The sequence below is a fragment of the Caretta caretta genome, chromosome 11 (assembly GCF_965140235.1).
Source record: "Caretta caretta isolate rCarCar2 chromosome 11, rCarCar1.hap1, whole genome shotgun sequence".
Classification (NCBI taxonomy): Eukaryota; Metazoa; Chordata; order Testudines; family Cheloniidae; genus Caretta; species Caretta caretta.
The window spans coordinates 65,202,546-65,227,250 of NC_134216.1; the positions used below are offsets into that span (position 1 = coordinate 65,202,546).

At 43.5% G+C, this 24,705-nt stretch overlaps 1 protein-coding gene across 5 annotated transcripts in view; it reads left to right on the plus strand.

Moving 5' to 3' along the window:
• The window catches only part of UNC80 (unc-80 subunit of NALCN channel complex), a 186,892-nt gene that overhangs the window by 36,230 nt on the left and 125,957 nt on the right, over positions 1-24,705 (plus strand). For 4 of the 5 annotated variants that reach the window (XM_048869155.2, XM_048869158.2, XM_048869156.2 and 1 more), the window contains exons 9-18: positions 4,961-5,095; positions 5,957-6,179; positions 7,011-7,151; positions 10,434-10,702; positions 13,014-13,394; positions 14,472-14,618; positions 18,402-18,549; positions 19,863-20,011; positions 21,781-21,950; positions 23,641-23,742. In XM_048869155.2, the coding sequence (XP_048725112.1) occupies positions 4,961-5,095; positions 5,957-6,179; positions 7,011-7,151; positions 10,434-10,702; positions 13,014-13,394; positions 14,472-14,618; positions 18,402-18,549; positions 19,863-20,011; positions 21,781-21,950; positions 23,641-23,742 (1,865 nt within the window). The remainder of the gene's footprint in view (positions 1-4,960; positions 5,096-5,956; positions 6,180-7,010; positions 7,152-10,433; positions 10,703-13,013; positions 13,395-14,471; positions 14,619-18,401; positions 18,550-19,862; positions 20,012-21,780; positions 21,951-23,640; positions 23,743-24,705) is intronic. The other variant, XM_048869159.2, reaches the window with a different exon arrangement.

A 24,705-nucleotide genomic window follows, 5' to 3' on the forward strand; every position in this document is an offset into this window, starting at 1 on the left:
AAGGTTCTCAGCACAGCAGCAGTGTGGATGGATGTGTTATTTGCATCAGCTAGACATCACACTGGAGTTCTGGAATCAGTGTTTCTGTACATGACAGGAGATCCCCTGGCAATGTAGCAGATCTGCCTCTCCCAGCTTCACATTCTCAGGTCCTACCTGGTTTTTAAGTACTTTTTCTCCTACAGGAGAGCCCTTTACTCTGTTGTTCTTTACTAACATCTTTGTGAAATCCATTTGGTTATTCACAGTTAAATGTAAATGTATTTTACTTTGCTGGTTGGTTTTTTGGGGGTGGGGGGTGGTCTTTTGGTCATTGATGTGAGGGTTCCATCCAGAACAGCAGTTTTTTTCAAGGCTAGACTAGATTGCTAAAGGTGACTTTCTCATCAGAAAGAAAAGGAGTACTTGTGGCACCTTAGAGACCAACAAATTTATTTGAGCATAAGCTTTCATGAGCTACAGCTCACTCAAATAAATTTGTTAGGTGCCACAAGTGCTCATTTTCTTTTTGCACATACAGACTAAAACGGCTGCTACTCTGAAATTTCTCATCAGAGTTTCATACATTCTGTCATGCTACATGGAATCAGAGTCCCTCTTAAAATGAAGGTGTTTAATAAACAGAGCAGCTGCAACTTCCACACAGCTGGAGTTTCAGCTTTGTCTCCCTTATTCACCAGAGACCACTCCCTGTCTGGAGCTCTATACAGCCGTGATTTTCAACCTTTTTTCATTTGCGGATGCCTAAGACATTTCAAATGGAGGTGGAGACCCTTTGAAAATCATAGACATAGTCTGCGGACCCCCGCTGACTGGAGGCTGAAAACCACTGCTATACAGCACACAGCGACATCTAGTGGCTGATTAATATTCCACAAGTAAACATATTATGCACGAGTATGTCAGTGATTGAGGCAGTTGTGATGGGTTTAGGCTTCTGAGGCACAGAAATGAAGAAGTCATGTTCTTCTCTGTTTTTCTGCCTGCTTGGCATTTCTTTCTCTCTCAGGAAGGCTCTGCAGGCTGAGAAATTGTTAACTAGTGAGTGAGTTATGGTGCTAAGCTGAAAAAGTAGGCTTGCAGCATATTTCTTACATTTCTGGCAGGAGCCGCATCAAGTTGCATTCTTCCTCTGTTTTTACTTAACCCAAGTTATTCTTTTCCAATAGAAAATCAAGCTTTCAGAATAAAATATCGGGCGTCCACGCTCAGATGGTACAAATTCAAAATGTGAGCCCTAAATTGGTTCTGAGTCCATGGCCTCCTCTCATTAGGGCTTCATGTTGCAATATAGGAGAGACCCACACTTTTAAAGTGACAGCACTGGGTTTTATGGTACGTTGGTCATCTTCTCTATCATCTGGTCCTTTTGTCTTCATTAACTGATGTTAGACATGGCGAAAGAAAGAACTGCACAGAAATCAGCTCAGGAACAGGCAAGTAAGTAGGTTTAGTGATGGAGTACAGAGTGGATAGAAAAGCTGTGGGGTTGTCACGTAACCTCTTCTACCTTCCTAAGCCTTAGCATGTCTGTCATGCAGACTTTTTATATGTGAAATACCATTAAAATATAATTCTGTGCATATCACAGCAAACTAGTTCTGATCAAATGGTTGTACTGTTATATATCTAGAGAAAGAGAATCTCAGTTCAGGCTGTAGGGGAATCATAGAATCATAGAATGAAGGATATATTTTAATATTTCATGCAGCATGCCATCAATGACATATCCTGTTCCTTGTTGCAAAGCAGAACGGCAAGTGAATGAAGGTGTATGAATAAAACAAATACCTTCTCCGTGACTCTAGTCAACATGTATTTCAGTGTCAGGAAAAATCTGCAGTGCACCTATATGCAGTGAATCCAGCATAGGGATGGAATTAGGAAATAAAAACCTTGAGGGCTTTCAAAACTGTACAGCTTTGCAATAACTCTTCAGGAGCTAAGAGCAAAAACTTAAACCTAAAAACAGCAAAGCTGTGATGACTAGATGTAATGGTAATTTAAACCCAAGAGTTTCAAGTGTAATACTCAGAAGCTGATAGAAATACAAATGAATTCATAGCTAAACAGCCAGGCCAATACAGGGCAATAGGAGAAAAGAGATATAGGAACAGCCTTTAAACAATTTTGTGGGTTTTCTTATTAGCCACACCTTATGTGTACTAGAGAAGCTGCATGATCGGCTATGATTGTAACCACATTTTTAACCAGTCTTCAACTAGAACATTAGACTAATTTCTCAAAATAGGCCGTATCGCATAGTGTATAGTAAAGCTGACTGTGTGACTCAATTCATATACAGTGGTTTGTTTGAATAGCTGACTGTGAGCTCTTCTGCGCAGGGTGACTTCCTGTGTGTTTGTACAGTGCCTAGCACAGTAGGGACCTGATTTTTGTTTGGGTCCTTTTCACTACCCCAATACAAATAATACAGTGATTATCAGTAATGCACAGTGATGATAACCCTGAGTTAAATTTGTGTAGTGCCTTCCATTCACAAGGATCCCAAAGCACTTTGCAATCCAAGAGCCTGATCCTAGGAACTGCTGATTGCCCTCAGCTGCCGCTGATGTTAATAGGAGTTGAGAGTGCCCAGCACCAGAACCAAGCCCTGATTACCTTTTTATTGGATTTACTCTGTCATGTGCCACTTGTAATCTGCAGTCAAATTTGCAGATGGTTTTAAGAGCACATGCAAAACTCCATGTGTCCAATTTGGCCAAATGTCCGTTGTACTGAAATAACTCTCTCCCTGAAAAAGATCTATCTCCTTAGATGACTCCCTCGAACCTGTAGCGGTACATGAGCGCTGCAGAGTGTTCTGGTTTTTATCACATGGAGGTGTGGGGAGTGAGTTACTCAGTGGAAGGCTGGCAAGTGAGAATGCCCTATTCTGGGCATAAAACTGTAGGGGTTACAGGGATCTTTAAAGTTGGAAAACAGTATGAAGAGAAAAGGGTCTCAAGGGCCCAGTCCTGCAGACACTTAAACACACACTTGACTCTACTAATGTGAGTAGTTCCACTGACTTCAGTGGGATCAATCACATGAGTAAAGTTACACACATGCTTATGTGTTTCTAGGACTGGGCCTAAAGTAGCCAGGACTTGAACCTGTTACTGTACAGAAATCACTTCACCCCTGACTGAGGTGCAGCCACCTCTGGAGTGACAGGCAGGATTTCTTTTAACATCATACAGCAGCATTACACACTAGTTCTGGTGTCGGAATGAAGAGAGTAACCTCTCCAGCTGAAACAATATGGTGATATTTAGGCAGGCAGAATGGAATTACCTGCATGGGATTTGATCATGTCACAGGAGCGAACAGCCCTGCTCCTGTGACACGTGCCAAACAATCTTTGATTACCACAAGTGGACAGGACCAGGCTTTATGTTTCTCTTGAAGGATGCCACCTTCCTGCACCTCCTTCTTTACCATCATATAGCTATAGCAACTCAGGCTCAAGAGAGAAACATGCTGAGTTTCCAGTCCACCAAGGGGTTTGGATACCTAGAGATAAGTGGATTCCTAGGATGTTTTGAGGCCTGAGGCTTTTAAAAAAATTAAGGAGGTATCAGTAAGTAAAGATACACAAGTAAAGATATCCCAGAGCACCATTGCTGGAATTAAGGATGCTCACTGCAAACATCAGCTTTGTTTTTTATTCATTTAATGAAGCCTGAGCCTCTAAAAAACATTTAATAAAATGATAAAAATGTATGTATTTGTACAAACCAAGTAATTCTTAACATTATTTAGATGGAGAGGGTGATGACAATGCTGCTCATCACAATCCACACGATAACTCAGAAACATTAATGCAGTGATTCCCAAACTTTTGTACTGGTGACCCCTTTCACATAGCAAGCCTCTGAGTGCGACCCCCCCCCCCTTATAAATTAAAAACACTTTTTAATATATTTAACACCATTATAAATGTTGGATGCAAAGCGGGGTTTGGGGTGGAGGCTGACAGCTTGCGACCCCCCATATAATAACCTTACGACCCCCTGAGATGTTCCATCCCCCAGTTGAGAACCCTTGTATTAATGTATTTTGGATATTATTGGTATATTTCATGAAACTAACACTTGCCTCTTACACATCACTTTTTAGTCCTAGATTTCAAAGCACTTTATAAGGGAAGATAATTATAATTATCCATAGCTGCTGGTGAAACTGGTGAAACAACCTGTCCAAGCTCATACACTATGCTAGTGTTCTTGCTGGGAGTAGACTGCATGTCTCCTGACTCCCAGTCCAGTGCACTGCTTCCTGCCATTGATGGTTTTTGTAGTGGCAAAATGTTGTCATTTTAAATGATAAACTATTAGAACTAATCATTCGTCTCTGAATCTCTAAATATATTTAACCCTAAAATGTGAGAGTGGAGTTTTGTCTGATGGAATTAAGGTTCTTCTCCTTTGGAGCTGTCCTTGGATGGGATTGAAGTAGATGATTTAGTTCAGCGGTGGCCAACCTGGGGCTCCGGAGCCACATGCAGCTCTTCAGAAGTTAATATGCGGCTCCTTGTATAGGCACCGACTCTGGGGCTGGAACTACAGGCACCAACTTTCCAATGTGCTGGGGGTGCTCACTGCTCAACCCTTGGCTCTTCCACAGGCCCTGCCCCCACTCCACTCCCTCCCGCCCCCTCCCTTGAGCCTGCCATGCCCTCACTCCTCCCCCTCCTCCCTGGAGCCTCCTGCAGGGCACAAAACAGCTGATTGGGAGGTGTGGGGAGGGCCTGATCGGCAGAGCTGCTGGTGGGCAGGAGGCGCTGGGAGGTGTGGGGGGGGATTGATGGGGGGGCTGCTGACGTACTACTGTGGCTCTTTGGAAATGTACATTGGTAAATTCTGGCTCCTTCTCAGGCTTAGGTTCGCCACCCCTGATTTAGTTGCTTACTTGCTATTTCTACTTGTGCATGTTTTTCTTCTTTTGGGGAGTGAAGGATCTCACAATGAAGTGCAATGAGGAGGAAAAATCACTAAGCACTGAGGCCTTTGCTAAGGTGTCACTCACCAACCTGCGCAGGCTAGCTGTGCCAGATCTCTCCACAGACATGGGAATGAACATCTTTAAGAAGGTGAGTAGCACAGTAATATGTTTTTGGTTTATCTACAATCCAGTGCCAAAACACATACCATGTATACAACTGTTAAAAGTTTACATTGAGTCTATATTTAGGTTGAACATGAGGCAAAAATTTGTTTTTTTCGATGGACATGTTATGTGTCCGTGTATGCTATATACATGTATATATTCATATTTACTCTATGAGCCCAGTGATGAAATCTGTATTCATATCAAGCTCTTATTGAAATCAATGGGAGTTTTCCCTAAGTGGCGGTGGTTTGCAGCCAGATCCTCAAATTACATTAATCAGAGGACCTCCATCAGTTTCAATAGATCTATGCTGGTTTTACACCTGAGATCTGAGTCTAAATCTGCAAAGCACTCTCCCCGGAAGGTCCTTGCCTGGGAGTTGAAGGTTATACAAACAAATTAAGATTCATAATATAAAAAATTAAGCAGATTAATCAAACAAGGGAATGCAATGCACAAAAAAGGGAGGAGAGAAATGGGAAAAGAAAATAAATATAGGTCCAACAACAGTAATAATGAAAAATCTTTGAAATAAAGAATGTCTTAATTATAAAACTGGAGGGATGGGTTGAGACAGATGTCAAGGGAAGTAAATCATCACCTTAGCATTTCCCGTAGCAAAGTGTGGTTGTTTTCCCAACATGAGGTGCACTGGTGCGGTCCTTAAATGTGGGTGGTGCTGGAGTGCAGATACCCATCATAGACAAAGGGCTAGAGTGGGGAAATTTAGGATTGGGCTCTGCATGCTTGTCCTTCATCTGTTTGTGTCCTTCCCCTCTAACTGTAGTGAAATCCGTGTAGCCTCTGCCTGGCTCTAACCCCTCTCCTCTTCCTTCTGCAGTTTAAGAGCCGCAAAGAGGATCGAGAACGTGAGCGCAAGGGTTCTATTCCTTTCCACCACACTGGGAAAAAACGGCAGCGAAGGATGGGGGTGCCCTTTCTGCTCCACGAGGATCATTTGGATGTGTCACCCACTCGCAGCACATTCTCCTTTGGCAGCTTTTCTGGGATCGGAGAGGACCGGCGCAGCATTGAGAGAGGAGGATGGCAAACTGCCATACTAGGTGACTGATGGGAAAGGATTAATATCGCAACCCTGTATTCTGATTAATTTTTCTGCTCCAGAATGTTCCAAGAATAGCAGAGTGGAACGGAGGCTCTTTATTTCTCCATCACTCTGGCACGGGAAAACAGGCCCTCCCTTTGATGGCTGGTTATGTCCTTTGCCCTGACTTGCAGTTTGCCACACCTGTTGTAGAAATGGCATAGTCTTTCTGCCAGCTTCTAAGGTGAAGTTCGTTGTTGTACTGACTGCTGACCTTGAATGACCATGTTTAGGTCAGTTTGTTTCTAATAAGTAAATAGGACTTGGGCAAAACATATTTCCAGTCAGTCCCAGGAGAATGACCCTCCCCCAGTCTTACTCCTGGCATTAATGGGAGTTTTGCTTGAGTAACTAGATGTACACTAAGGCTATGTCTACACTATGGACACAGCTGTGCCTCCGTAAGGTCTCCCGTGTAGCCGCACTTTGCCAGCAGGAGAGAGCTGTCCTGCCGGCATAATTAAACCACTCCCAATGAGCGGCATTAGCTTTGTCAGAAGGAGAGCTTCTCCTCTTGACATAGCGCTGTCCACACCAGCACTTTTGCCAGGGAAACTTACGTCAGTCGGGTGGGGGGGAGGGGTTCACATCCTTGACCGACAAAAGTGGTAGTGTAGACAAAGCCTCAATAAGGATTTTCCACTTGGGCTCTGTTTCACACAATTCAAGTGAGGTCTGGACTCCTGCTAATCTCAGTGAACCCCATCCCCCATTCTCACATCTCAACTTCTAGCCCTCACGCGTTCCTTAGACTTGCAAACTAAATGTCTGTTTGGTGTGTTCATCCTAGGGAAGTTCACCAGACGGGGGAGTTCTGACACAGCTACGGAGATGGAGAGCCTGAGTGCTAGACATTCTCACTCTCATCACACCCTGGTCGCTGACTTGCCTGACCACTCAAACAGCCACGGAGAGAATACCGTTAAAGAAGGTGTGTCAAATATAGCGATGAGAAAATACCACACTGGAGTGTGAACGTCAGGAGGCTGAGATAGTTTTATATTTTTAATTGATTAATATCTGATGAATCCCCTCTTTCCCATTTTGGTTTTTCTATATATCTTGTTGTTTCTTCTTTTTGTCCTATTTAGGATTATCATTATAATCTCTTGCAAAGGACATGCACCCACCTCTAGGGTGGGACACAGCACCTTTTTAACAGTGTACAGGAACACTGCACAGAAGTTTAGGGCAGGAAGTCAATTTTGCTAACTCTTGTGATTTCATTGTGTGTCTCACAATATTTGATGGTTTTCTGAAAGACCCAACTGCTGGAATCAAGAGATTGCATGAGAATCTCAGCTTTCCCCTTATTTTTAAAAACTTCATTTATAACCCACATGATTTCAGGGAAAAGCTCAAAAAAAAAATGAAGCAAGTGAAACCCTAAAGGCCCAAGAAATAGAAGGCAAGGAAAAGGAACCCAGAATTTGACTTTAAAATCATGAGAGTTTTTTAACAATAATCTCATGATTGTTTTTTGGACCTGACTCATGATTTTTGAACACTTGGGGTTGGCAATTCTGGGAAATTGATAAAAGTGCTTTATCCATTTAAAACGGCAAGAGCCATAAAGGTAGGAAGATTGTAATTGCTCCTATCAGCATATGGCCACCCCATCAGAGCTAAGACCCCCTCCTCTTACAGTAACAGAACTGGCTACCAATAGAGCAAGAGCACTTCCACAGTTTCCCTATAGTAGGGCTGCTAAAATTATACAAGACACCTCAGTCTTAACAGGCTGGCACTATTACTAATGAGAAGTTTTCCTGCCTTAGGGTGGGGAGGACGGGAATCAAGCATAGACAGCTGCTGCCTCCCTTTTAGCCAGGTGCAGAAAACATTTAAGTCTTCCATCTATCATTGGTAGAGTTGAACCCCAGAGTTATGAACCCCAGAGTTACGAACTGACCAGTCACCCAAACACCTCATTTGGAACTGGAAATACGCAATCAGGTAGCAGCAGAGACCAAAACAAAAAAAGCAAATACAGTACAGTATTGTGTTAAACGTCAACTACTAAAACAAATAAAGGGAGAGTAGCATTTTCTTCTGCATAGTACAGTTTCAAAGCTGTATTAAGTCAATGTTCAGTTGTAAACCTTTGAAAGAACAACCCTAATGTTTTGTTCGAAGTTATGAACAACCTCCATTCCCGAGATGCTCGTAACTCTGAGGTTCTGCTGTACTCAGATGGCCCCTGGAGTATCTGAGCACCTCTCCGTTTTTATCCACAGAACACCTCTGTGAGGCAGGAAGTGCTGTAATCTTTGCAGATGGAGAGTTGAGGCACAGAGAGGCCATGTGACTTGTCCAGAGTCACACAGGAAGTCAGTAGCAGTACAGAAAATTGAACCCAGGTTGCCCAAGTTCTAGGCTAATGCCTTAACCACTGGACCATCCTTCCTCTTCCGTTGTCATTTGACAATATTTTTCCTATAAAACGTAAAATATAAAATCCATTAATCCTGGCAAAGAAGGGGACTCTATTCCCATGCAGATACTTAACTCAGTGGCAATCCACTCTCACTAATATTGGTGGTGTATTGTCCACCTCCACATAGGAATTTGTCAAGTTGCTGAAACTCTGCGTCTTATTTGTTCTTACTTGATTAGCTAATCTTTTTGTGTGTGTGCAGCCACAGTCCAAGGTACTAGTGAGCTTTGAAGATTTTAGCAAGGAAAGAAATAGAGCTGGTCAAAAAGTTTCAAAATTTGAAATTGCAATGAAATTTTTCATTCAAAATGTTGATGTGAAAAAAAAAAAGGAGGATATTGTTTTTGTGAAAACGTCCTCCAAATGTTAACCCACTCTTTGCCGAGCCATACGCTAAAAGCGTATTTTAAAGGAATGAAAGAAAACAAGGCAGTTTTTAGCCATAGAACTGAGTGCTTGAGTCATTCTGCCCCAGACAGGGCTCAGGGAGGGTTTGCAACACAACACTTTTCACTAGATAAAGTCCTGACCGCAGCTACAACATGCGTATTCTGGACATAGCCCCTAAGGGAAGAACCTGAGTAGCAAAAAGCAGCTGTGCACCTTCAATCTAGGCACTTGATATAATCTCCGCCACTCCTTCCACCTGTCATCACTTCTCTGGGTTGCACTGCAGCCAGTCTCATTCAGATGCTGAATACATTGCTCAGCTGGGTCCATAAAGATGGCGATGTAGAGCAGGTTGTCGCCAACATCCCGAAGGCACCATATGCTGAGCCTCCTAATGGCTTGATGTGCCATTGAACCAGAGGGCGCCTTGCAGTACCCACTGAGCCTTTGGGGTAGACTCAGTGCAGGTCTCCGACTCAGTTGAATTCTTTTTTTCTTTTAGTTCATTTGAGCCCCCAGATTCCAACTGGAGGCCTGGCACAAAACGGTTTGGAATTAGTTTCAAACATGCCAGGCTAGCTAGTAGCTTGGAGCCACAGCCCTCCTTGGGGAGCAGATTGAAGTGCCTCCAGGACCAGGCTGGGAGCGCTGCTGCTGCACCCTTTGGAAAGTTGGAGCATGCAGTTATTGGATCCAGCTCTGCTGGCTACTGCGGAGGTGGGTTGAGAGGACCGAGCCTGGCTCCCCCTGTCTCCTTTGAGAGGCTTGTATGGCTAATCTGGAGCAGTACTACCAGCACTTCTTAGTGCTTGTTGTGTTGTGCCTCCTGCCTGCTGCCCCCTGCACAGGAGCACCGTCTTCTACCTTATACCCCCATGCTGAGCAGGGCACTATCTATGAATGAGCTACCAGGCCACACAGCTAGTAGAGGAAGATGTATTTGGGTGGCGTGAAATGAGCATTTGGGATTCATTTTCCGAAGTCACTCTCTGAACAATTCTGAATAGCCTGAGAAAGGCTGGATTTGTGTCAGCTAAAATCTAGCGTACGCACATCTCCCTCTTCCCTGGTGCTTACACATTTCAGGCAAAGCTCTCCTCTCTGGGCTGCTCTGCAGATTCCTCACGTCTGAGCTGCATTCATTCCGGGAGCAGTTTGCCATGCACTAGGTCAGCTCTGTATCTGAAAGGCTTACTAAAAGTTGGAGAGCTGTGATGCTCACGTTTCTAACTGATCCTTAAGATACTTATGTGCTGACAAATTTAGAAATAATAAAACAAATTACACTATTGCCTGTGGTGCTAATTACCGTAATAAGCACAGCCTGAACGGGTAATTTTGTCACTAAAACGGGAAAGGCCAAGATACCTGTTTTCTGTCTTACAGTGCGATCCCAGATTTCTACCATCACTGTGGCCACCTTCAACACCACCCTGGCCTCATTCAACGTGGGCTACGCGGACTTCTTCAGCGAGCACATGCGGAAGCTGTGCAACCAGGTGCCCATTCCAGAGATGCCCCATGAGCCGCTGGCCTGCGCCAATCTCCCACGGAGTTTGACTGACTCCTGCATCAATTACAGCTGCCTAGAGGACACGGATCACATTGACGGCACCAACAACTTTGTCCACAAGAATGGCATGCTGGATCTTTCGGTAATTGGCAAAGGAACAAGAAAAGCCTCAGCCCTCTTCTGTCAATGCAGCTGTGCCATTGAGCTAACCTGAGAGAGCTTTTTTCCATAGTCTCTATATACCTATCCATTCCAGCATGGCAGGAAGGTCATTCAAGACCAGTCGGGTACATTTGAAAAATACTAAAGGGTATAGTCTTTCAGGTAATGCAACTTCTATTCTTCTTAACGAGAGAGTAATACATGTACACCAAGGGAGAATACACCCATAAAGTTCTGATTGAAACCTAGGAAAGCAAAGAAATTATAACAGAAAACGTTTCCTTCTCTTTCTTCTCATTTATGATCCTTCCTCTGGCAAGCTAAAAGGCTTGTTAATTGTTTGGAAGCAGAGAATTCCTCAGGTAACCATCTCTCCTCTCACTGCATCTGCCTTACAGATCCTTGCAGTTGGCTCTAATGAAAAGAGAGATTATTTCAGTGTACTTACTGAGATAAATCCTTCACATTTAACAGGATTTAGTAAGAATTAAAAGAAGTAGTCAAGCGTGTAGGCATCTGCCTTGCAGATCCTAACATATTCAGTGATACAAACACATAGTAAGAGATGGTCCCTGCCTGTTGGGAGGGGAAGTAACTTTCCCAGGTTTACACAGTAAATCCGTGGCAGAATAGAACCCAAGTCTCCTGACCTGCATGCCTGTGGCCTACCCAGTAGACCATGCTGCCTTAACTATCCGAGAGTCATTTCCTAGTGCTATCACAGAGGTTTCTGACACTGGACTAGCAGAAAAGATCTTTGTGAGGGAAATAGATTTCCTTGAAAGGTGAGAGATTCATCCATGTCAAAATTTCAGCAAAGCCCACCACCGCCCAGACTCCAGCTCTGGCAGATCGTTTACCTTCTTCCTTCTGTTGAGGGAGCGAGCGGATAGAGTTGGGTAGTGAATCCAAACTCTCACAATAGCCAAGGGAGAAGAAGACATTCAAAATCAAACCCTTGTATTTAAAATATTCACTGCTTCTTGGAATTTTGTCCTCCCTTGGCTTCCATGACTGACCTCTTCTGCTTCTCATTCCCGCCTCTCTAATCACTCCTTCAGCATGTCCTTAGAAGGATCCTCCTCATCCTCTCCACCATCTTTCTTGGGAGGTTCCACAGGGCTCTGTCCGGGTCCCCTTCTCTTCTACCTCCATACCTTGCCTCTGGGCAATCTCATCCGCAAACACAAATTCAACTGCCTTCTCTATGCTGATGACTCACAGATCTACCTTTCCACTCCAGACCTTCTCTCCTTCTGCCCAAACTAAAATTTCAGCCTGTCTCACAGACATCGCCTTGTGGATGTCTAGCCACTAGCTCAAGCTCAACATGGCTAAAACTGAGCTCTTAATCTTTCCACCCCCACAAGAACTTCCCCCTCCGTCTTCTCAATCACTCTGAAAAACCTCAACATTCTGCCTGTTGCTTATGCCCATAACCTGGGTGTCATCTTCAGCTCAGATCTCTCTGAGGGTCTTCACATCCAGATTATATCTAAACCTTGCAGATTCTTTCTGAATGACATCTCTGAGATTCGGCCTTTACTTTCCATCCACACAGCTGACATTCTTGTCCAGGCTGTCATAGTCTGACATCTCAGTGACTACAATGTCCATCTCTCAGCCCTTGGTAAATGCAATCTTGCCCTGCTCATATCCATTCAGAATGCTGCTGCAAAGATCATTTTTCTAGCCCATTGCTTTGATCATGTCACCCCTCTCTTTGCATCCCTCCACTGGCTCTTCCTCCTCTATCACATTAAACATAAAGCTGCTTGTCTTCACTTTCAAGGTCCTTCATAGCCTATTCCTACCCTCTCTAGCCTCTCTCATTCCTTGAGATGTTTGTTGACTTCCACCTCCAGCTGGCCTCTAACACCATGCTCCATCGACCACTTGTTAAATTTGTGCTTTTTCCCATGCTGCCCATTACATTTGGAAGGAATTCCCCATAAACATCCTCAAAACAAATGTATTATCCTCCTTCACATCCCTCCGCAAAACTCTCTCTTGCTGGGATGTCTACAAAAAACTTGATGATGGTTAGGCTGTTGGTGTGCTGAGACCACTGCCTACCATGATGACCAATATTGTCTGATTGTTCCCTTGTGCTCCCCGACTGTGTGTCTGTGACAAGACACCTCTTGTCTCTTGACTTACATCTAGATTGTAAGCAGTCCATGGCTAGGGCTCTTATGCGCCAATGTAATACAAATACGAAATGATGATGATGATGATGATAATACAGAAAACAAGTCTGACCAAAACATGTTGTTGTCCTCTTTCTCCAGGTGGTTCTGAAGGCCGTTTACTTGGTTCTGAACCACGACATCAGCTCCCGGATCTGTGATGTGGCGTTGAACATCGTCGAGTGCCTGCTGCAGCTTGGCGTGGTGCCCTGCGTGGAGAAAGTCAGAAGGAAGAGTGAGAACAAGGAAAATGAGGCCGCGGAAAAGAGACCAAGTGAGGGATCCTTCCAGCTCAAGGGAGCTGCTTCGGGCAGCCCAGGCTGTGGATTCGGGGCCCCCCCAGTCAGTGGAACTGGAGATGGGGGAGGAGAAGAAGGTGGAGGTGGAGGAAGTAGTGGAGGAGGAGGTGGCGGCGGAGCTGATGGAGGTGGTGGAGGAGGAGGTGGAGGGCCTTATGAAAAGAATGATAAAAATCAAGAAAAGGTATGTTTGGGTACCACGTAATATAGAGAATACATGCATGTGACATAAGGTATGTCAAGTGTGTGTGTGTGTGTGTGTGTGTGTGTGTGTATGCATATGTGGGTGAGTAATTATCATTTCCTTTTCCCTTTCTGTTTTTGGGAAACCACTAGGTTTTCTTTTCTTTGCACCTCTAAGATGTATTCATTTGTGTCACTGCGGTACCCACATCAAACCCAGTGCATGCATCACCATGGAGAATTCAGCACCCTTTGCTGTGGCTACCCAAGCAAAGCAACTCCGCTAAGCAGCCCTAATTGGCCTAGCGTGGCTGCATTTTTAAGATAAAACAAGTATTCCTGATGCCTTGAATAGGTGCTGTTTTACATACTGTACAAGTGCTTTTTTAAAACAGGAAAAATTATTGCTGAATTTTTCTGCTTTTTATTATTTATCTTACGGTAGCACTTAGAGGCTCCCACATTCTAGGCACTGTGCAATCAGGAAGAGACAGACAGTGCCCTGAAGAGATTACAATCTAATGAGACAAGACAGACAAAGTCACACAGCAGATCATGACAGGGCTAGGAATAGAACCCAGGTCTCATGACTCCACATCCTGGGCCTTATCCACTAGATGACAACACAGACTTCATTTTGTTACTTGACTAGGGTTCTGATCCTTGAGTTCCTTAGGACTTGGTTCTGCCCCTCTTACTCATGTTCAGTAGTACTTTATGAGTAGTCCCATGGATTTCAATGGGAGTACTTTCAGTAAAGTAGTACTCACTATCAGTCCAGGTAGCACAATCTGAGCTTTACTACCTGGCAGATAGCTGAATACTAGGAGTACCCCAGTTGACATCAGTGTTCATTGTAGTCAGAATTGCACCTGATAGCAAGTTTTTGAAGGATTAAGTCCTGAGCTTGAATAGGTAAAAATCAATAGCATTTTCAAGAGTTACTTAGCTATTCAGAATAATATTGGACTGTTTGCCAGCAAAAATGTGCAGCGGTGTGTTCTGAGCAGATGCTAAAGGTATGCCAGTTACCTGACCTCAGTGTCACGTGGTGTTGTTTCCCCTCTGCGGCTCTTAGGATGAAAGCACTCCCATAAGCACCCACAGGCTGGCATTGACGATGCTGATCAAAATAGTGAAATCCCTGGGCTGTGCTTATGGCTGCGGAGAAGGACACCGAGGGCTCTCTGGAGATCGTCTGAGACACCAGGTATTCCGGGAGAATGTAAGAGAACTAAAGCAGATTCCAGCTCTCCCTAACCCCTTCTTTCTGAAATGAGTCTGCTGATGTTGGGAAGCCCACGCTCTCCCCGTTAACACAGCTTCCTTCATATTCGTCATTAAATGCTGTCCCCCAATCTCAGCAGCACCTACTGAGCACTGCAGCCGAGCCAAGGCAGCTTTAAGCCATCTTTGTCCCTTTCAAATTCCTGTCCCTGCTAGGGGCATGTCTCGGGCCCAACACAATTTAGAGCAGGCCCAGGGGCTTCTCTGCCATGCAGATTTGCAAAGCCCTAGCGTGGACATACTGCACTAGCAAGAGTTACTTTGTACACTGGTGCAGCATGGCTACACTGGGGAGGTTTACAGTGGTGACTATATCAGTTTGATTACATCGGTACAAAAATCCATAAGTGTAGACAAGCCCTGAGTTACCTGCTGGTGGCCTTGAATGTCTGCTTATGGGCTGCTCCAGCAACCCCGAATAGCCAGGGTGCACTGTGCTCTAGGCATGCTCCCTTGCTGCAGACCCCCTCCTCCATCATGAGTAGCTTTACCTAGTTTGCTGGCCCTTTGATGCCATGCGAGCAGCATAAAGGGCCCAGAATTGCTCAGTTATTGCTCTGATTGCATCCCAGAGAATTAAAACCCAGGTATAGGCGATTTCAATGGGAACACAGAGCCCAGTGTCCTGCCAAAGAGGGGAATTCTAAAGGCCCAGTCTCACAAACACTTTTTACTGGCCATCATGCTTGCTACAGTGAGCATTCCCATTGGCTTCGTTAGCGGGTGTAGACTGTGCCCACGAAAATGGAGGTGGAGGTGGGATTGAGACCTGGCTATAAACCTGGCCTAGAGTGGGAGATTTTATATGATCCCCCCCGTTAACTGACTCAGTTAGTTAAAAAGTTGACAGTAGAGGTGCATGCAGCATTTTGTATTTTGATACTGAGCCTTGAATTCAAAGCGTATAGCTGTATATCCTGAACCTCAGAGTGCTATGGGCTCAAAGCTAGAGCAGAGCAAGTCACTGATTTTTTGGATTGGTGGCCACACTGAAAAATGTGGGGAAAAAGTGTATTTGTTTCGAACTGAAAAATTTTGTTTGGGTTGAATGAAACATTTCAAATGTCAAGTCAAAATGACATTTTCAAAATTGTTTCAACATTTCCAAAATAATTTTTTCAGCTGAAACAGTTTGCCAAATTTGCGAATAGTTTCAGTCCCCCCAAAAATGCATTTTCCAGTAAATTTTATATTTGCTGCAAAAAAAAAAAAAAAAAAAAAATTTCCCCGCTCCAGTCAAGATCAGGAACAGTTAAACTTCTCTAAGTGTTTGATTACATTGTAAAATGCAGATGTATTTCTATTTCCTTCAGTTTACTTTGCAGTTTGTTTGCATGCTTTTAGTTCTGATGTATGTTTCCTTGCCATTTACTGAGCATTTTTTACCAGTTTTGAGAGATGGATTCATGCTGTAAAACCCCAGAATAAGGACTAGAACTTTAAAAGATAGGACTCCTGAAGGTACTCGTTGCTGATTTTTATCCTGGCTTTCGTCAGCATGTTGGGTCAGATCTTCCTATCTAAGTACCTATATGACCTAATCACCATAGAAGCTGAGCGCTTCATAGCCTTCGTGACACCCCATGAGGCAGGGAAGTATTACCCCTATTTAACAGACACACACAGACTAAGGCCTAGATTTTTAAAGGTATTTAGGCGTTGCTGTGCTCCAGTGTTACAACGCCTAAGTCTCATTTTTAAAAGCAATTTAGGCACTTAAGAACCTAAATCCCTTTTGAAAATAAGATATTGGCTCCTAAATAAGTTAAGCATTGCAACACTGAGCACAGCAATGCCTAAAGACATTTAAAAATTCAGGCCTACCTGACTTGCCCAGTTTTACATGGGAAGTCTGTGGCTGAGCCAGGGATGGAACACAGAGCACATAAGTAGCAGGCCCTGTGTTTAAAATTCTCCTTTGCATTCCCCTGCTTCCAAAGCTGCTCTGTGCAGGCTGGTCCCGCTGCTCTGGTTTGGGCAGTGAAAAAGTTGCTTTAATTTATGCTGGGCTGTAATGGCCACAAGAGGCTGAAGACACAAGTGAGGATTGGTGAGGCATAGGAATGTCTTAGCAGTGCTTCCTTGTCCAAACTGTACTAGCAGCAGGAATGAGGAGAAACATCAGAGACCCTAAATCAGATCTACACTGCTTTGCAGTAGTGTGATCCTCAGACTGGGTTCTACAGCTTTAAATTCAGATTATGCTGACAGTGCAATGCAAAGCAGCTGCACCACATTAGAGGATCTAGCTAGTTGTTTTCCTGGAGACAAAAATTGTAATTAATTTCATTTTAAACTGAAAATACAAAATAGTCATCAGGCAATTCCAAATGTCTGTGTGCTGTTTTTTTTAATTTTATTCCTTTTTAAATCCTAATTCACCAGTTCTCCTGTTTCACTGTAATTTGCGCTACCGTTTTCCTGTCTATATAAACCTCCAAAGTCAGGGATGTGAAACTAAGAAAAAAATAGAAAGGCACTATATGAAAATAAATTCTTTTCTGCACAAGCTTCCTCAAAATGCTTTCCAAAGCAGCGAGAAAGATACTGGTCATGACTGTGTAGGCAAACATCGCATCCATGATGCAGTCAGCAATACTTCGCAGTATACTCTTGAGCATTAGAGGCCTGATCCAAAGACTATTCAAGTTAATGGGAGCCTTTCCCTTGGGCTGATCAGTTTGTTTCAGTGGGAATTGGATCAGGCCCTAGAGCAGGGCTGTCAAACTCACTCTTTGGAGAGGACCAAATTCTGTTTGCCATTATGGTACCAGAGAGACAGGGCTACAATGCTAGTGTCATGTAGCATCCAAGCTATTACTTAGTAAAATTGCCATTAAGTTTTGCGTCGTTTAGGTCCTGATCCAGCAAAACGCTTAGGAACATGCTTGAGTTTAAGCATGTGAATAATCCTGTTAGCCTCAGTGGGACATGCTTAATGTTAGTATGTGCCTAAGTGCCTTGCTGATCTGGGGTCTTTATGGAAAGAGATTTGTAGGGCATTTTTGGGATGACTGCTATTTCTGCTGTTTGTTTATTTGGCCAAGCTGTTTTGGATGCGCCATTGTGCATCTAAGTTATTAGAAAATCATAGTATTACCATTGGGCTTCAGAACCAACACCACACTGTGAGGAAACGGACAGTTTACCCATCTCTTGGAGCTGATATTTCAGGCTTTCTAACACCTCACTGCATTGGGTCACACCTAGATAGTTAACTTTGCAATAAAGAGTCAACACTGAATTATTTTTGTAAATAAAAGTTTGCGTTCCGCAGCATCTGAATTGGTCACTGGAGTCAGATAAACACATGAACAGGCTTGGATCTGGGCTATAGGCTCAAAATCTGACACCCCTACACCACAGTCTGTTTTATCAACATTATACCGTTGGCCAGAGTAATTGGGTTCCTACTCATTTCATCAGCTGTGAAATTTTAACTTCCATTTGGAGGACTGCAAGAGGAGGGCAGAAGTGACCCCTTGATTTAACATCTTCTCCGAAAGATAATGTGGTGTAATGGCTCCTATGACTGAATTGCATGGTTGGCATTAGCTGAGAGTCCATATCTTGTTGTGGTATTCAAACCTTTTGACTAGTAGGCGACATTAGTTATGACCCCACAGCAGTGGCGAAACAAGGGCAGAAATGCACCTGAAGGACCCTGTAACTGTTACCAAAACTCAAGCAGATATTTCTCATTTTTGTAACATCTTCACAGGCTCAGAATTGCCTTACAAAGCTGTACAAGCTGGATAAAATGCAGTTCCGGCAGACCATGAGGGACTATGTGAACAGAGATTCCCTCAATAATGTAGTGGATTTCCTTCACGCTTTGCTAGGATTCTGCATGGAGCCGGTCACTGACAGTAAGTACGGCTGGCGTCACAAGCCCCAGTCACATTGTACTTGATGACACCACAATAGGGAATGCTGGCTGCCACTATCAAAAAGTTGCACTGAATTTCTAAAGGAAAATGTAATTGTAATTACTAGGTTAAATTCTCAGTGGGTGTAAATCAGTGTAACTCTATTAAAGTCACTGGAACTACTCCGAATTACACCAGCTGAGGGTCTGGCCCTATAAATTCTTTTATTTCCAGTACAATTGGAATTAGAGAAGCAGATGTGCTCTCTCTTTTAATGCATCCTACCTGTTTGTTTATGGCTTTGTGAAAGAAAATTTTCTCTCAACTATGCCTCAGGCAGAAGGTTTTCTGCTTGACCAAATGCCAGCTGGAGTGGACTGTGTGTTCTTTGTTTATTCTGAATGGAGATATAATTGAGCATTAAATCTCTCTGCAGAGCCTAAGGTGAGGCAGCAAGTAGCTAAACAGATCATGTAAACAAGAATAGTTGCATTCAGATTTATGTGCATACAGTGTAAGTCCATTTTTTTTTCAGTTAGGCAAACAATTCTGTTTACCATTATGATGATGGTACATGTACGCTGGTCATTGCATGCAAAAGTAGTTAATTGTGGGCATTTGGAATATAGGAATTGCCATATCAAAACACACTAGTAGTTTATCTCCTTGTCTATGATCCCAGTCACTTCAGTTAAAGGTGCAAGAAACACCATAGTGGACAACTGTGAAATAACTGGCCCACAGGGCAAGTTTCTTCTTAACATCCATCAGCTACATATTGGCTTACACCTTCAAAGGATAAGCCCTCTCTTGTGAATGTTTTTGCCCTGTCTAAGGAACTGTGGATGTTTTTATTATCCATATAAATGTTTAATCTGTGGTTTGAATTATTCTAAGATCTTGGCCTCCATAGTATCCTGTGAGAGCAGAGTTTCATTGTTTGAAAAGAATTTCCTTTCATCAGTTTTAAATTGCTTGTAAATTTAGTTGAGTGCCCCCTTGTTCTATGTTATCTGAGTAGGGAAAAAGGAATGCCTGAATTGCCTTTCTTATTCCATTCGTTATTTTGTATCCCTCTGTTTTAGAGAGGAAATAAAGGGAGAGGATAAACAGTTTTGATCATTTCAATCCCTCTTCTTATTCGTGCCACTTATATCTGCTGTATTGTTTATGAGGTTGGGCCACAAAAATTGAACATATGATTCTGTGTGAATTACATCTTTTAATACATTTAAAAAGTAATTATGTATTTAATCTGTAATTTGTTAACATCTCAGCCGAGCCGAATGGTTTATTGTGCTTGCATTTTGCAGACAAGGCTGGGTTTGGAAATAACTTCACCACAGTGGACAACAAGTCTACAGCCCAAAGTGTGGAAGGTATTATTGTCAGCGCCATGTTCAAGTCCCTGATCACTCGCTGTGCTTCCACTACGCATGAACTGCATAGCTCTGAAAACCTGGTGAGGATTTAGGTGCAGGTTTTACAAGTTGAATTTCCTCTCTCCCCCGTAAAGCAGCTGAGCTTGAAAATCAGGTCTCAATTCAATGAGACTTTATTGGCATGGCTGGCTACACAAGTTTAAGAAAAAGTCATATCCTTCAGATGTTTGTCAGGGGCAAATCTGACCCAGACAACATAGGGTTATACACTGTGTTTGGTCTTTGATCCCCTGTGTTTTCAAAAGGGGACTCCATTTGTTTAATTGTGAATTTGACATTAATGAAAGGGAAAAACGAATAGCACTAAACTGGAGCCAGGAATAATGGGCTAGATCCCCAGCTGGGATAAATCAGAGTAGTTCCATTGCCTTAAATGGAGATATGCTGGTTTACATGAGCTGGATGTGACCCAGTTCTGGTAGGTGCTGTGCAAGCTTCCCAAGTACAGTCCTACTAAGGTAACTCAGTCCTGACCTGCAGTACCTCTGTATTTCTCTCTTGGAACTCTCTTAGCAAAGGCTGCCAATCGTAGCGAACTAATGTGTAGCTTTGGGAAGAGGGCAGACATCTGCTAGGGGCTCAGTTAGGACCAACAGGTATACTTTTGCTTGAGAAGATATATGCCTTTCCAGAGGTGAAGAGGTAGGTGGTTGAGACCCCGGTTCAGCCAGGTACATAAGCACATGCCTAACTTCAAACATGTGAGTAGGCTGCATAGTGCCCACTACACACTCTATAAAGATGGTGAGCTGATGTGAGAGGGCTATGTCTGGGATTTTCCTATTGTGGGACTACGTGTGTGCTTAAAGATGGGCATGTGCATAAGTATCTTGTGGAATCAGTACCTCAGCCAGGGCACCAGCTAGTCCATCAACTGATCTGGTGTTTGTAGAGAACTGGCCACATTGTTCCACAGCTGGAATTTTCAGAATAGACTGAGGGCTCTCAAGAAAGCTCCTGAAACAGAAGTCAGGTCCTTTGGAAAGTTCTCTCCTGCAGAGATAGGGGTGCCCTTTCCATACCAACTCCTCCCAGGGGCTACAGTTATGCACGCAAATGTAATGAGGTAAAAAAAAAATCTAATTGTGGGAGTTAGATTGGTGAATGTATGAGTCATTCCTCTCTATTGTCATGATGTAATCTATTCAAATAATTAAGAAAAAATCTGAGATGCTGCTTTTTTCACTACGATTTTTCCTGCCTTTTAACATTTTGGATTAGATGAATGGGTAAAAGAGGCTTCAAACCACCTTCACAGCTCCCAGATCCTCTGGTCCACAAACCCTGGCATAATCTAAAACTGCCTTTTTCCAGTACAGAATATGCCCCATAACAATAATGACATGCTTATGATAGTTAATAGATTGATGTGAAGGTCAGCTGCAACCTTGCCTTAGTTAAATTATTTCTTTACAGCCCCCTGCTCCACCTTTAATAATGATGATAATTTAAAAACTAGTCATGTACACCATCAAGCAGATCAGTAACTCATAGATTACGTTATCAAAAGTTTGCCCCAGATGGTTACAGAGTCTCTTAGCTGGCTCCTGGATTGACTTTCCTCTTACAAAGAGAAACATTTGACCCTAATGAAAAAACATAAACCTGTAAGTAAAGAACAGTTCAGACAACAGCTGGCAAAATTATTGAGGTATGCAGTTCTTCATGATCTAGTGCATCACCCTAGCTGCATACAAAAGGAAAATTTGTTTCCCTCCCTGCTTGTATGCAAACTGAGTAACACAGCTCTCTTTGTCCCTCTCTCTCTCTCTCTCCTTTTGTTATTCAGGGATTGTACTGTGACATCCGGCAATTGGTCCAATTTATCAAGGAGGCTCATGGGAATGTTTTTAGAAGGGTGGCACTGAGCGCCCTTTTGGACAGTGCTGAAAAGTTAATTCCGGGGAAGAAAACAGATGAAACAACGGAGCAGGATCTGAAACCTCCGGGGAGCAAAAAGTTTGTGCCTGGGAGAGATTTGTGTCTGAATGATTTATATACTGTTGTATAACTTATTATGCTGAACACTGTAGTAAGAGGGCCTGAAACATAAGGCCTTGTATCAGAGGCCTGGGCTAATGTAATGGTCAAAACTTGCTAATATAAAGCAAAGTTAAGTTGTGAGCAAGAGGCAGGCCCTGCTCACGGAATTTGGCAAGCATAAGGTTGATACCGTAAAGCCACATATTCCTAAGAGGTGCTCGGCACAAAACACTCACGGAAGCACATTCCAGAAAGCAGGTACCAGAACACCTCAATAAACAAGATACAGGTACAAGGCAATGGCTGGCACCCAGTATGTCAGAGGGTGGCACCCTGATAAGTCAAGAGTGATACGTAACTTGTTTGTTTTGGTGTATAAAGATGTATCTCAGAGGCAATATCTTTGTCTGGCCTCAGGGATAGTGGAAAGTCCCACCACTAACTGAGCCGATCCATTGTCACGAGCATACACGTGTTAGTGTACCTGTAACCATTGAGCTGGGGCATTAGCACCGTGCTTCGTCGGCAGGAAACCTGACCAAGCGCCTTCATACCTAAATGAATTTTGTGGTTATTGGGCGGTTCACTCGAGATCTGCTGTGCCAGCTGTTGCACAGAACACACACAGGCAGCCAAACATCTGACGACAGACACAAATGTAGGAAAGTACAAGGGGTTGCTTGTTTTCATCTTGTTAGCACATGTCCGCTCCTAATGTACAGGACTTGAGTGTGGCAGTGACAGAAGCCACACTTAAATTTTAATAAAGTGAGGCAGCTGTGGAAGTAGCCATGAAAAATGTGGATCCTAACAGAAATAACTGGTACAAAGGAAGTAAGATAGCAAAGCAGTGGAAATTCACAGGGAAGGAGAAAGAAAGAGGAGGGATGGAGGTTGTGTGTGAAGGGATGATTGCAATCCCCACCCCCCAACATCATGTGGACATGGCTTAGTATTAGCATCAGTACCTTGAGGTGCGGAGAGCTGTTGGTCTGAATGCCTATGCTCAGGTGTGGGGAGCATGATACAAAAGAAACCTAGGTTGCTTTATTAATTTGACATGCTGTCTTGGGATGTGGGATGTGTTGCATTCAAGTGTGAGACAAAAGAGGAAGTATGGATCAAAAAGGGAGCTTCAAATGGAACTAAATGAATTCGTCTCGTGTAAACTGGCAGCATCAGATTTGTTGCATGCTTTTCTTGGCCTCGGAGACACGCAGACCACACTGGCCAAGATTGCCAAAAGTATGCGGTCAATACTTTCTGATAATCTGCCTTCTTTAAGGCACCTCAGACTGAGCACTCACAAAATGAGGCTCCAACATTGCTAGTAGCTTTTGAAAATCTTGGGTAGAGCCCTGTGCGTGACTAGTGTAGAACCCTGCAGCAGAACTAGAATCCTGCAGGTTCCGCAGAACCCACTGCCATAGTAGCGGGAGTGAGATTTTAAGAAAGTCCCATGCAAGACTCTAATCTTGGCCTTAGGTCCCTGTCCCAATACATTTTTTATATGTGCATAGGCAGGCCAGTTGCTGTAATGGGGGCACACATTTAAATTTGTTTTTCAGAAGTGCTGGATTCAGTGATCGGGGAACAATGTTAATTATATGAGAAGCAAGATATGCCATCTGTTAACGTTATTTGACTGTCTGTATTGTCTGCATAGATCTGAGGTGGGAAGTGTTGTTATTGATAAAGGCCAGGCATCATCTGCCCCTGATGAATGTCGTAGTTACATCTCCAGCCGTCCTCAGCAGACCCCAGAGCAGTAAGTAAATATTTCGTAGTTTGAATGTGTTGTACCAGAGAATTTCCCACTGTGGTAGTAGCAATCAGCTGTTCAGTTAGGGTTCTTCTCTGTGGGTGATACAAGAAATGTACTGAGTGTTTGTTTAGCTGCTGCTGAACTTACAGGTTATGTCCAACAAATGCCCACCTTCCGTACCACCATGTATCAGAGGAAGATACATTAAAGCTGGCATCACAGGCCAGCGCAAAATGGAACAGCACAAAATGAAATTGCAACAAAATTTGCCAATGCACTTCTAACCATGACTGAGCAATAAATAGAACGTTTATTCTCATCATCAGAGCAATTCCCTGTTTGTGCGTCCATGCTCCAAACGTGATACCAGGTAGGTCTCAGCATTCTAAGCTGTTGCTCCTGCAGGAAGTCTAAAAACGACACTGGTGGGATAACTACATGCCCCTTAATTCATCCAGTGGTTGGTTCATTTCTCACCCTTGGGTTGTTGCACTTGCCTTGTCAGCAGAGCTGCACTACCGGCTTTCTGATGATTATTTTTGTATTTGTATTGGGGCAATGCCTCGAGGCCCCAGCTATAGACTGGAGACCCATCGTGCTAGGTGCTGTATGCATACATAATGGAAAGATGATCTCTGCCCAAGGAACTCAGTCTAACAAAAAGTGACAGTTCTCAAGAAAACCCTCCAGCTTTAGCATCTTCCTCTTCTTTGTTTTTCCCTTTTTTGAGTCACACTGATTTTATTATTTTCCCCCCCAAAATGAATCATAGAAATATTCATAGAATCTTAGAAATAGAGGGCTGGAAGGGACCCCTAGAGGTCATCAAGTCCATCCCCCTGCCAAGTAACCTAGGCCATCCCTGACAGGTGTTTGTCTAACCTGTTCTTTAAAACCTCCAATGATAGGCATGCCACAACCTCCCCTTGCAAGCCTGTGTCACTATTTAGCTATCCTTACAGTTAG